Source organism: Diadema antillarum, unplaced genomic scaffold (assembly GCF_040938485.1).
Source record: "Diadema antillarum isolate AM-2024a unplaced genomic scaffold, OU_Dant_1.0 seq00001232_RagTag, whole genome shotgun sequence".
NCBI classification, from domain to species: domain Eukaryota; kingdom Metazoa; phylum Echinodermata; class Echinoidea; order Diadematoida; family Diadematidae; genus Diadema; species Diadema antillarum.
This window is the reverse complement of record NW_027272020.1, coordinates 768878-783152: the sequence shown is the minus strand read 5'-3', so window position 1 is coordinate 783152 and position 14275 is coordinate 768878. Positions and strand designations below refer to the sequence as shown.

Genomic DNA, 14275 nt, shown 5'->3' with positions numbered 1-14275 from the left:
GCATGTTCTACCTAACAGTGATTCTCTTTGGAACTGTGAGGTCAAAGGTCAAAGGCCAGGTTTAGATAATACTATTTTACCATTTGATACTGAAATTATACTTTTTCTCAATACCTTGAAAATTACTCAATGCATAAACTTATAAAAGGGTCAAAAGTCAAGCAAAAATCATCAGTTCCCCAAAATACCTGCACTCTGACGTTTTAATCATTCATCCAATTGAACCGAGTTCTAGGAAAGTGAACATTCAGCACATTTGTGGCAAACCTGTCATTTTAATAATTTGCCAATTGTGTGAAACTGTCATCACACATTGTCAAGACATTGTACTATAGACCTATTAGGAGAACCATGCATTATTGCGAAGGCATACACCAGTCGCCGTAGTGACATTTCTAGTTGGTATTTCAGTTGGTTGTGAATCTTGCGAAATTTCTAGTACTGTGAATGATTTCTTGTTTGTTGCATGGATCCAAACGTGTTCAGTACTTATCTGTACTTATCAAAGTTCTGGCAAGTTCAAGAGATTTGCCTTTAATATGCCTGGTTAAATGTATATGAAGTTTTCCATTATTATTCCAGACCGTGTTCCAGAAAAACACCTTATAAAATTTAACTTGTAAAAGGGAGTTTATTTGTGAATATGAATGAATGTCCATAATGCACATGTTTGCATTAAATTTGATCATTCTCCTTCTAAAATTGTTTTACTTTGTTCATAAATATTTGCTCCTTCCCGTGCCCTGCAGCTAGCCAAGCAGTCATTCCCGCTGTGCATGCGTCAGCTCCATATGTCCCTCCGCGAGCACCACCACCTTCGTCACGGAGGCAGGATGCAGTACGGCCTCTTTCTCAAGGGAATCGGCATGACCCTTGAGCAGGCCATGACCTTTTGGAGGTCAGAGTTCACTCGCATCATGGACATGGACAAGGTGAGAATGCCTGAGCTATGAGAGAAAAGGAAGTTGCAGTGCCTCTAGCTAGGTTAATTGTGAAAAATTTGTCACACACACACACACACTGCTATAGCTTCTAACCACACGAGCATTGAGAATTAAGGGTTTCTGGGACGAACACTGCACTAGGCCTTTCTAGAGCTCAGTCCGTAGAGCACCGGGCTAGCTCCATAGGTCTCGGGTTCGAATCCCAATGGAATCCCATTTTCTTTGCTCATTTTTCCACCAATAAATTTGAAAATTGTTACAAGTATGGTTGAATCCAATCCTGGCAGTTTTAAAGACAAATGTGCGAGTCATTTGACTTAGCTGTGCCTCAAAGTATGTTGCCGAGAGCAGTATGTTAACTCTTTATGTGCCACATTCGCACGTCCCACTCAGTCAACGGTGTGCCAACTTTGTATATTCTGCTCAAACATGCAAACCTGCCCAAACCAATCGATAAATCACCAAATGCCACAAAACAATGAAAGCGTTTCTCGCGATTCCATTCCTGCTACATGTAGCTTGTATTTTATGTGGTGACTGACCATCAAGCGTGTTCCTTTCTGGATTTGCGAATAAATTCTAAACTCCTGGCACTGTTTTCTGTGCAGAAGTCATGTCTCTACAATAATGTAGCTTCTGGTCATTTGAAAGAAAGACAATCATAGATTTGTCATACAATTTACATCAAAGCAAAGCTTGGCATCTTCCCCACAACTTTGTGCATTGCATGTCAAGGGCAACAAAAATCTATCAAAGTGGCATACATTTGAAATACAGACTGTTTTCCCAAAGCATGACTACGTTGCTGCCTCGGAATGAGGTGGCACACAGGGGGTTTGCACTAAGGCACATAAAGAGTTAATGGCAGATAGTCCTTAGTGTAACTGCCCTATTGAATTATCTGTGCAATACAAGTATTACGAGCTACTTGATTATTGTATCATCGACAGAGAAAGCATGGATATCACTCCTGTTTAAAATAAGAAGAGATGAATTGCTGAATGATACATACTCATAAAATCAAATCAATTGGGAATGTCTAAAAAAAGCTGGGTTGATTATGTAATCTTCTTGATGTCAGAGGAAGAGACACATTTACAAATATATTCAATTATATGCTTTCCTTTACAACTAAGAAAAGCAACAATGTCTGCAAACTGGAATCCAAGTATCATAAAATGAATGTGCAGATGGACTAGCATGTCACTATGTTCTCAAGAGAAAAAATATCGATAATTGAATATACAGTTAACAACAAAATTATTCATACCCCTGGGAAATTTGTAGTTTTGAGCACATTTCTTACAAGTAAAGGATGGAGTGATGGTGACTGGGTGTTATATCTCAACATTTCTATTGTTTTGCAAATGAGGTGAAACTGGAATGAATGGCAATTTACAGAGGACAAATAAGAGTAAAAAGTTAACACCCAATCACCATCACTCCATCCCTCACTTGTAAGAAATTTGCTCAGAACTAATAATTTCTCAGGGGTATGAATAATTTTGTTGTTAACTGCATATACTTTTAATATTCAGCAACAGCTAATAAACAGATGTCTCTTTCATTCAATGATACATGTACATGTTTTCTTCCCCATTGGTTAGGCTTGGGTGCAAGTAAACCTCAAACTTGAATGGTATATCTTGTTACTCAATGAATAATTTTAGATAAAGGCAATGATTTAGTCAAATTGTAAGGGCTTTGACTTGAAACATGAGAAAATTCTATGGTTGCTTCATTGGGAACTTTGAAAGCCCTATTGATGACACATCTTTGGTTTTTCCCCTCTTCCTGCCTTCAGTTTGAGAAGCAGTATTCGTATAACATCCGCCACAACTACGGGAAGGAAGGAAAGAGGGCAAACTACACTCCCTACAGCTGCATGAAGGTCATCATGAGCAATGCCCCTGGTCAGGGGGACTATCATGGTAAGACACAGATTATGTTAACCCGTTGAGGACACGAGTCCCCAGTATACTCGGGCAGGTGTCTATAGGAAATGCTTGGTGTTGTAGCGAAATCAGTCCATCCTCAAAGGGTTAAAAGATTAACCACACTTCTCAAGCGTGCTGCACACTACATGATCCGACCAGTTTCATGACTCTGGAACCAAGCCGGGTCATATGACTATTTGCGCGACTCAACACCACACACTGAGCAATCAAACCACATAGCTAGGTTTACAACTGTACTGGCATCAGTACATACAGTAGCGTGATTGGCTGAAAGTTCCACATCCGGTCGTGGAAATTCAACATGTCAAATCTTCACGACTGGCATAGCGACATACAACGTTGTAGTTGCATGACTGGAAACTGGCAAGGACATTAGACTCACTAGATACTACCAGGAAATTAACTGTACTGTTGTTTTTCCACATTTATATGAGACAAAAAATCGTTTGTATCCATCCCGGGTGCAGACAGATTGCTCAATACCGAAGTTATGATGTTCTACTGGCAGACAGTACTAGTTTTGCATGCACAGAATAATTACATTTGTCTAATATCTGTATGTGCTGTATGTGGTTTGTTTGAGGGTTTTGGGGGGAGGGGGAGGAGGGTCGAGCACATCTGCCAACTTTTCATATGATATTCATCTAGAATAAGAATTTCTTCTCGAAATGACAAAGTTCCCATTTTTTTTCTGAAATATGATTATGCTTGATATGTGTGGTTTTCCTATTTTCTAATGAAGTGGTATTTATTTTTGCATTCACGTTTGAACTTTCCTGTTTCTTTATTCTTTTAGTCTTGTAGTTTGCATACCTCCAAATAACAGCAATGATTTCCGTCATGGTTAGTAATGATTATGATCACACTGAACTGTGTTTACATTATGACTCATTGTTGCAAACTACAAATGAATTACTTTATATACACTCAGCAAAAAAAGTAAGTTCCCCCCTAACATTTTTGGATATATCTCAAAAAGTATTTTACGGATTTTCATAATTCAAATAGGTTTGGATAGGGAATTTCAGTACTCATAACATACAACTGTAAATGGCATATTATTGCCATCAGATATCATTATTGGTGTAAAAAAAATGCATTTTATGTCAAAATGCATGGGAAAAAAGTTGCACTTCTTGCTATATGAAGCATATTGTATACATTTCCTATGTAAGTTAGCAAATGACCTTTTTAAATTGTGCAATTCTCAGGAATTTCTTCAGGTACAATGTGCTTCCTATTAAACAGATGTTATGCATACTTTTTAAACAATGAATAGCCTTTTCAATATGAAAATGTTGGTAGAAGCCATGTGATTTGTAATTCCAATGTGGGTTGATCACATTAATGTGCCTATGGCCATTTCGCATCACACGCTCAAGTTGTAGATCAGTTTGTTGAGGGAAATGACATCGAACGTATGGAGTGGCCTGCAAGATTGCCTGACTGTAATCGAGAAGAGAATCTGGGATGTCATCAAGCGGAAAGCGAGCAAGAAGGTGAAAGATGACACTTCACTGCAGAATTTAAGCACATCTTGCAGAGAGCATGGGCCAACATTGAGCAGCACCAAGTACAAACTTTAGTTAACAGTATGAGGAAGAGATGCCGGCTGGTCATTTAAGCAGTTGGTGGACATATCAATTATCAAATACTTCACTGTATGCTCATGAAAAGAAAGAGATAGAGAAACATGCAATCAACCATGCTTAAATGTTCAGAATCATGAGTGATTGTTTCATTGTTTGTGTAAAAGTCATTGCAAATCACTAAAGTGCAACTTTTTTTTCCATGCATTTTGACATAGAATGCATTTTTTCACACCAATAATGATATCTGGTGGCAATGATTTGCCACTCATGTTATGAGTAATAAAATTCCTTATCCATTTCAGTTTGAATTATGAAAACTGGTAAAATGCTTTTTGAGATATATCCAAAAATGCTAGGGGGGAACTTACTTTTTTTGCTGAGTGTATATAAAATCACATTGTTTACAATGCAGCCAGGTATTTCATGCTACAATGCACTTGCAATGGGCATAAACCTTTTTTAATACTATTGTATAGGAGGGTGTAGCTTGTATGAATTTCTAATTCTTAAATGCAAACTGGTAAATGCCTGAGAATAAGAAAAGACAGATACATGTAAAATAGTCACGGTCATATGCTATCTTTCAAAATTTGAATATTAACCCTAACCAGGCCGGACTTTTTTGGGTGTTCTGTGGCCGGGGAGGGGTTGATTCAACCCCCCCCCGAGATCTCGGCCGTCAATCGCGCAATCGCCATGAAATTTGGCATGTGCATTACCTGTGGCGTATTCTACCAAGCTATACAAAAAGAAATGGAAATTTTCGTCATAATAATTAATTATGCTAATATATGCGTAAAATCATACATTTTGCTCTACATCAGAAATTAAAAGATGCGCAAGACTTAAGAGTAAAAAGTCAGTGAATGGCGCGGTCAAAAAATTTTGTGCGGCGGAGTAGTCGCGAAAAATGTCGAGGGGGGTTGAATCAACCCCCCCCCGATTGAACTCATGGAAAAAGAAAACTATTGCACTCAATATCCTGTATTTACACACACTGAGCGGCAGGGACTTGTTACACAGAGTTGTGAGTTAAAGGGACTGTACAGTACTGGTTGAGGTGAGGATTCAGGTTTATAACATTCCTAAGTGGGATAATGAGAAACCTCTTATGAAATATGAAAGAGCATGTAATTTTAAGAAGGATTCAACGTTTATTTCATGAAAATTGGTTTTCAAATGGCTGAGATATCCAAAAAAGCGATGATAATAAACCATTAAATCCCAGGGATTACAATAAAAAGAAGAGTAGCATTCAGCCAGTTGATTTAAAGTTCAAGGCTACTACACTCATATCTCGGGTACCAAAAACCTCTGTTTTTAGATGTTTAATTTCAGTGGTTTTAAGCCCATCAGTTTTGTACAAAGCTGTAAATATAAAACAAATACTAGCCATGAACTGACTATATGTATCATTTATTGCACTGCTATTATAGTGATACATACCAGCATTGTGTCTTTTTTCTCTCTCTCCATTCTTTGCTAAAATTTGCTCCTTTAGCTCAGCTGGTTTTGTTTTGGTTTTGTGTTAGAAAAAAACACACACACAGAAAGCAAAACCATTTTGACTTCTGGTTATGCTGAAAAGGCCACTCTCTCCTAATTCTTAAGTACTTCCTTTGTTGGTAGAAAGGCCTTTGTTGAAATAAAAGCCTTTACCCTTTGTAGCTGAGATGAAATACAGCTGTCCACTAATTCTTCCTTCATGTCATTTTTTGGTTTTTATTTTTGTTTTTGGGAAATGGATTGTTCATGTAGTGTAGGATTTCTAATTGACCAAAGCCATTCATTTTTGCACCCAAGATGAACTCAGAAAGAGCTCATTCCTGACTTCATGGATACAACTGTGTGCACTCAATCTTGAAATTCCCAGTTCAAGATCATTGGAAGCAGTTGCCATGGTAACCTTGGCAAGGAACTTCATCTTTATTATTTAGTCCTTTAAAGGGAGACCTACAAGCTCCTTAATTGCTTGCTGCTTCTGTTGTGGCCATGTGAGATACTGCTACAGTGGACTCCCATTATAACGAAGTCCTCGGGACCAGCAGATTTCTTTCGTTATATAGGAATTTCATTATAACCGAACAAATAAACAATAAAAGAGCACAGAGTGGAAAACGTTGCGGCCCAAATTTTTACTTCGTTGTAACCGGAATTTCGTTATAACGGGAGTACACTGTATATGTATCTAAACTCAGTCACAAAGCTATGAGCAAATTTATGAAGAGATTTGTCTTCATAACAAATCTTGTCTCTGTTTTGTCTTGCCCTAATTTGATTGACACAGCATTCAAACACAGACACACTTTGATCAGTAATGCTTAATTTCCATAACCCCAGGTTGCCCATTCCGTCATACCGATGCCCCTTTGCTCAAGCAGCGTCTCTCATCATATGGTCTGACCCAAAATGGAGTTGATCAGGTGGGTTGAAACATTTTTGTTGTTCATGATGAGATGTAATATATCTACATATTCTTTGAGACTAGAGATATAAAGTTCTTGTAGGCTGGTTGGGATTTGGTAGAATTACCTTGAAAACATACTCACTTATCGAAGAACAAATTGGTAAGTAGGATTCACTGAATAATGAGAAGAAACCGTGACTTTTGAAATTATGTGAACATTAGCTGGTAAGACTAAATTCTCCTTCACTGTTGGGTTTATTGAATTTTGCATGACATCATGATTAAAACGATAATTTCGTAAAGGAACATCTGTTCTCTTTTTCATTTACTGTCTTTCTGAAACTTGTAGTGTGCTCATCACTGCATTATACAAGAATTCGATAGCTATGCCTCTCATATCTTTGCAAACTTCTGTGCTAGGAATTAAAAAAGCTGAAGAGATTGCATCTGATTGATAAATATAAAAGATAACTTGATGCAAGAATCATTACTTTGAACTAAAGAGATTGTTTTGAAGTGTTCAAAACCACATGTGCTTCAGAGAGGTTTACAGATTGATTTCCTTCTTGGAAAATAAAATTTTTTAAACTGGCTTTAAATAGACTGTTGTGTGTACATAATAAATATCTGTTGTCTGTTGCGCATATTTTGTCAACATTTTTCCATTGCATGTAAAATCTGCACCACTCAAGCCAAGATTTTGTACTAATTTGGCAGAAATCTTCATTGAGGGGCAGGGGACACAAGGTTATTCAAACAGAACAGGATGTGACCCTAATGCAGGCCCAAGGCCTGGGCCCAAAGGCAAAATTTCAATTGTAATCTGCTTTAGATTTAGCAGAGTAATGTTGTGTGTAAATACTTTTACATGCTTAGAACAGTGTCAGCATGGCCCCGTTGGGCCTTTGAGGGAGTGATGTGTTTGTGCTAAAAGTCCCCTTGTTGCTTGCCATTCCATTCATTGAGGCCTTTTAAAGAGGAATACCCTTCCATTTATTACAGATCTTTTGTGCTAACCCTCCCATAAATTTCAATCATCATCCGTCTGTCGGTAGTGCATGTAATGTGTATTGTTTTAAGATACCTTTAACAGTACAGGATGAGGACTGTTAATAGAAAAGAAATAACCTTTAGAGGTACATAACTACAGCTCACTTAATGACATACTTTTAAGGGGCACCACATGGGATTTGCATCAACATAAAATCTATTTTTATGCTGAGGTGAGTACTGAGCTGCTAGAGGCTGTTTTTGGTTTCTTCCTAGATTTTCATTACTGTGCATTGTTGTCAAAATTGTATTTCATCAAACAGCTTATAAATGCTAGAGCAGATTGTGATGTGGTTAAAAAAAAAGGTCAAAATGTTGTGATGATCTGTGCTCCAAATGAAGATTATGAACAATAGATGACATCATAAAAAAAGAGATGTATTTAAACAATTTGCTCGCCAGGTGATGGACTTGGTCAAAGGGAACCACTACCAGTTGGCCTGCACCAGGTACTTTGAGCTCTCACACAACGTCCCCGAGGCAGAGTTCCTCCTGAATCATCCCAACCAGTACTTTGAGGAGAGTGTGAGGGTCCGTGGCGGTGGAAGCAGTGCTAGGAAGGGTGAAGGTAAGGAATATAAGGAGCTTCTTCTTCTTTTTTTCTCTTACTTGTCTTCCTCTCCTTCTTTTCCTTCCTCATGTTCATCTTCCATCTCCTCTGTTTGTGTTGGACTTACATCCTTCTTCCAGTATCTGAAGATTTGTTTATTTGTTTTTCAAACTCTATGTTCTTTGAGTGTGTGTACCACAGAAACAAAATGCACAGCATAAAACAAATAAAATTTATGCAATCAATTGCAAGTGAAAACAGTCCGGGAGCTTAGTTGTGGGTCTTCTGTCAGTCAGTGATGGAAAGCTTTCATCTGTGGAGCAGTTTGAACCGAGTTCTCTTGGAGGTCATTCTAGGCTCTTCGCCTGTCCTCGGGAAATGAGCACTGTAAGTGGCATACTGTGCTGGTGTGGTGTGTGTAATAACCTCATGAGCGAACATATCAGTACTATGCAGCGTACTGAGAAATGTGTGGTTGTTGTACATTTTGATCCCTCGACCTTAAAGCTTATTTCTCACAGGAAAATTTTGCCAGAAGAAATACAGATGAAGAGTATTACTGCACTCGGAATGATAATTAGCATTCACAGATTATCATTCGTTGGGAGTACTGATTTGCACAGATTGTTTCATAGACATTGTTACAATGCTGTTTACTTGGAAATGAAGGAAAGCAACAGATCAGCAAACATCAAGCAGTACTGGACAAATGTCAATGAAAAAAGAGATATTGAAAGTCAGCAAGTCATCCTACAATGGCATGCTGCCAGGATTGTGAAAGAACTGTTTTAGTCTCATGACTAAGTTTGCACATGATTCCTCATATTTCAGTCATATGGACATGGCTTCCCTTTCCTCAATCACAATCTACCATAATCTGAGCCAATCTTTTGGTTTTGCATTTCCTTTCATCAAATCAACTTTCTCTTTCACTAGTGACAGCAACAAAATGTGAGTTTCATACAGCACCTTTACAAATGTCTTGACTGTGTAATTATTAATTGAAATATTAATATTGAGAGAGCTCTGAACAGTTACAACTGCTTAGGAAATATTAACTTCCCTTGTAGATCTGTGTACCATGGGACCAATTTGCTAGGTACGGCATATTTTGCATTGGTTTTCCATTCATTTTTTGATAAGTTTGCTGACACTTGCAAAACAAAAAACATGCCAAACAATTGCCTCCCGCAGCAACTGCATTATATACACGTTTGCCTCTGAGGCAGGTGTGCACTAACTTTGCTTTTTGAGAGGAGATCATTATTTATTTCTCATTCAGTCACTGGTTTTCAATCTCAAAAATAACCTCTGACAATAATTGTCTTACAAATCCCAATGTTCAAATTCATGAAATTCTTCCGTTGAGGTGTATTCACGTTGATGTAGGGCAATTTGTCAATCAGTTGCCCAAATCCCAATGTGTTATTATAAAAAAAAGCTTTTCATACTAGAACTATAAAAGGGGAAATTTTCATGCGTTTCCCATGACAGGAAGTTAGAATATACAACAAAGTGAAAGCAAACCAAATGTTTTCACCTGTTGTATGTGACATTATTTAATGTTCTGATGCCAAGGAATTAAAAACAAGCGAAATTCATCTCACCCAGCAGAGCGAGGAAAGTCTCCACAGGTCTTCTGTACTGGCATATTTTTTTGTTATACAGTGGACTCTCGTTATAACGAAGTCCTCGGGACCAGCAGATATCTTTCGTTTTATCGAAATTTCGTTGTACACGAACAAATAAACAATAAAAAAGAGAGGATAATGTTGTGGTCTGAATTTTTATTTCGTTGTAACCGTGTTCGTTGTAACGGGAGTGCACTGTATCAAAATTTTGGGATATCCGAACAAACTATGCATATATCTAGTAAAGGAAAATAGATTATAATTTGGGATCTGAATTTTTACTTCATTGTAACAAAACTTTGCTATACAGGTGTAATTGTGTTTCTTGTAGCAGGAGTGCATTGTACAGTGTATGCTGTAAATCTGAAGGATGAAGTGGTTTAAAGGAAAAGTTCACCTTTATACACATGTGAATTGAGAGAATGCAGCAATATTGATGGATCATGCCAGTGAAAGTCTGAAGAAAAGCGGACAATTGGTTCAAGAGTTATGATTTTTTTTTTTTTTTTTTTTTTTGGGGGGGGGGTTTAATTCCAGTGCTGCCATGGCTGGATAAGAAGACTATTTCAGCTTGTGATGTCACATGTGTAGAACAATAAAGAAAATATAAAGAAATTCAACATATTTTCACTTTTCTTGAATAAAAAAAAAAAAGAGCACTTGATTTGCCTCTTTCAGAAGGCAGGTGGAAGGGTATACATTGTATATTACTGTGAACATACATCTGTGACAAGTCCAGGGAATGTGCACTTTTTCAAAAATGAAATTTTGTGAATTAAAAAAAAATACATATATCCTTAGATCGTTCACGCATGTGACATCATAAACTGTAATAATCTTCTCATCCAGCAGTGACTGCACAGAAACTTTAAAAATTCATAACTTTAGAACAGATTGTCTGATTCCCCTAAAAAATTTCACTGATGTGTTCTACCGATATTGCTGCATTTACTCAATCCACATGTGTATGAAAGTTCAACTTGTGGCTTAGTCCTGTATAGTACAGTCAACCCTGCCTCAGTCAAATCTATTTGGACTGAAGAAATGCCTTTGACTTACAGAAAATAGGTCTTAGTTATTTGGGATTAAAATCAATACAATATGTTGAAAGAGAAGAGGGCTTGAAAAGACTTTTGACTTAGACAATTACAGTGGACTCCCGTTATAACGAAGTCCTCGGGACCGGCGGTTTTCTTTCGTTATATCGAAATTTCGTTATAACCAAACAAATAAACAATAAACTATATAGAGTGGATAATGTTGCGGCCTGAATTTTTACTTCGTTATACCGTGTTCGTTATAACGAGAGTGCACTGTATTCAACTTATGAGAGGTTGACTTACACAAAGTTTACAATAGAGACCCTATCCCCCTTGAATGTGTCGACATTTTAATCAGTGCATCTTCATTAACATTTTTTTTAGCTCTCTTATTAGTACTTGAATTCTCCTTTCATCTGTTCATGAGACAATAATTGGGCCTTCCTGTCTCTCTCACACACTCACATACACACAAATGAGAATTATATCAAACACAGTGATATGCTTCTAGAACTTTATTGTATAAAAACCAGCACTAGGCTTCTTCTTTGTAACAAAAGATAATATTGACAGAATAATGATATTTATGCTTTGGGTCGTACAAAACTTGCATACAACAGGCCTGTTTCTACATTTTATCTCACAAAAGTACTCTTTACATTGTTGGTACATGTAGATTAACTGCACTACATAAATGTACAACGAGCTCTCCTAATTGCGTCATTTTGTGCACACGAAGGCTTCAAAGTCATTTATCATCCTGCAGATGATGATGAATCATTCTGCGCATTACCACGGCAACAGCAATATGAGATGATTTATTGCCAATACAATGTACCTGTAACACAAAACCACTGCAAATACGTACTGCCCAACATAATAGAGTTTCTGTTCACCAATAATCACACAAATATCTACAACAGTACCTGATGAAATATATTGATGCTCCTCCAAGCAGTAGAGAGATGAAAAGTATATTTATGACATTTACAATTCGTTTTATTGATAAATCCAATAGATATATATGTAGATAAAATGGGTTTCAAAGGAATCACATGAACTTGTTCAGAATGACAGATTACACCTTTGTATGTAGTATCCAACTACATGTATACTCACTACTGGGTAGTGTAATAAATATTTTGCAAATGTTTTATTTGTCTTTTGCTCACAGAGGAATGGTATAATTATGTATCTTTGTATAGTATGATATAGTTTGGTACAATTTACAAAAAGTGAACAGGCACAAATGCGATGATATGAGATTTCCCACGGGGTGTAAGATGAGACACGATATTCAACTCCGCTTTGCCTTGCAGAACAATGCTTCTCATCTGTCACCAAAGGCGAAATCTCGTTTCACTGCACGAACAAAGGCCATTCACTGTTTGTTTTATACAACACTGGATGTTAAAGGGAAAAGTCCATGTTAAGGCCTGAATATGTTGTATGATGATAACAATGTGAAACTTCGAGTTTGATGAAGAACCTGTGGGGGTGAGTTACAATTGTAAGTGTTTGGCGATATCATCGAACGCTATCCTTATTTGGTACACACAGAGACTCCAACTCTCCCGTTTTCGACGGGAGATCTCCCGCCGAAAACCCATTTTTTGCCAAATCTCCCGTTCTCCCCGCTTGAGATTTAATTTCTCCCGCCCTGGCTCTGTGTCTCCCGTTGGAAAGAATTTCTTAATCTTACTTATTGGTATTGTATGTTGAAAAAATAAGCCGTAGATATCACCAGAGAGCAACTAGAACCCTAGGAACTTCGCGCTTTGCACACATCAACTTGGAGTCTCCCGTTTGCTAGGGGTTTCAGGCGGGAGAATCTCCAGATCAAAAGGTGCTTTGGGTTGGAGTCTCTGTACACGGGTAATTAGCAAACAATATTGAGAGGGATTGGTTGTGTGTTTTCTTACGTGATGTGATGAGCAGTCAATAAATCAGATACTAAAAATATTTCAAAGGCAGTGCACACACTACACGGTATGGTATAGCAGGGTGTGGTATAGAACAGATGATATGTTGGTTTGCACTTTTATGCCTTCTGAATTTAATTTTTTTGTAACAAAAGAGTAAAGACCACAAACAAAATGTTAAACTTGATCACTATAGTGTATGTTTAGTCACTATTTGGAAATTCTGGTCTTCCCTTACCGTGCCTCAGTACTTTACGTGATGGTAGATAATTCTTTATTAAGGTCACAGAGAAATAAAAGGGAAACTGATTTTTTCAAGGATGTCTTTCATTAAATCTTAAAGGACTTTCAACAGTTGACATGCCTTTTTAGAGTGGAAGAGATAAAAATAAAGACCCTTTATGATAGATACAATGTATTACTTAATAGTTACTTGGAATCATAAGAAATAATCTACACTTGTACTTCTTTAACAGTAAACTCAGATTCTCACTTTATAAGCCAAGTCCTATTTGTGTTTTGTGAAGCAATGGGAACTGCAAATTTGATGACATGCTCAAATGTCAACATGTATGGGATTAAAACATTTGTACACACACACAAAAAAGAAAATTAGTCACAGATGTTTACCCTATTTATGTGACTTTTGATAGAACATGCTTATGTAACACACATAGAACATAGAACAATGCACATCTACAAAATCTATCACAGAGAATGCATTGCATCTTGCCTTCACCTTCGCCTTTCCACAGAAAAAAAAGAAAGGAGCAAAAATACTTCCTTCCTGTCAGCGAATAAATTTTGGGACAGCTACTAAAAAATATTTACTTGTTCTGATTGAATGCAGTTATACAAACTTGTAGTGTAGAAGTAGTGACTTGGAGATGTTTTTCTTGCCAAAGTTTATCGATGCCATGATTTAAGAGCAACTTCTACGGCAATTTGTGCCCACAATGTAATTGCTTGGCAGCAACAATAAAGTTTTTTTTTTTGAAAGGCTTCTCTTTGGCATAAAATACAACAGGATTCAGACACAATCCACATAAAGATATTCAGCCATTGTAAATATTTAGATTTCAACAAAATTAAAACAAACTGTGTGCCATAATGCTGGGCAACGTGGGAGCACATGACTCCGTTAGAATGAGTCTTTGTAAGCCAAAAAGAAAAAAAAAAGT

The 14275-nt window shown here is 37.2% G+C and overlaps 1 protein-coding gene across 1 annotated transcript in view; it reads left to right on the top strand.

Annotated features, from left to right (window-relative positions):
* LOC139745064 (DNA primase large subunit-like) overlaps window positions 1-14275 on the top strand; it is a 58092-nt gene that overhangs the window by 14679 nt on the left and 29138 nt on the right. Inside the window, exons 8-11 of the mRNA XM_071655477.1 lie at window positions 750-932; window positions 2749-2875; window positions 6835-6917; window positions 8354-8513. Coding sequence (XP_071511578.1) covers window positions 750-932; window positions 2749-2875; window positions 6835-6917; window positions 8354-8513 — 553 coding nt within the window. The remainder of the gene's footprint in view (window positions 1-749; window positions 933-2748; window positions 2876-6834; window positions 6918-8353; window positions 8514-14275) is intronic.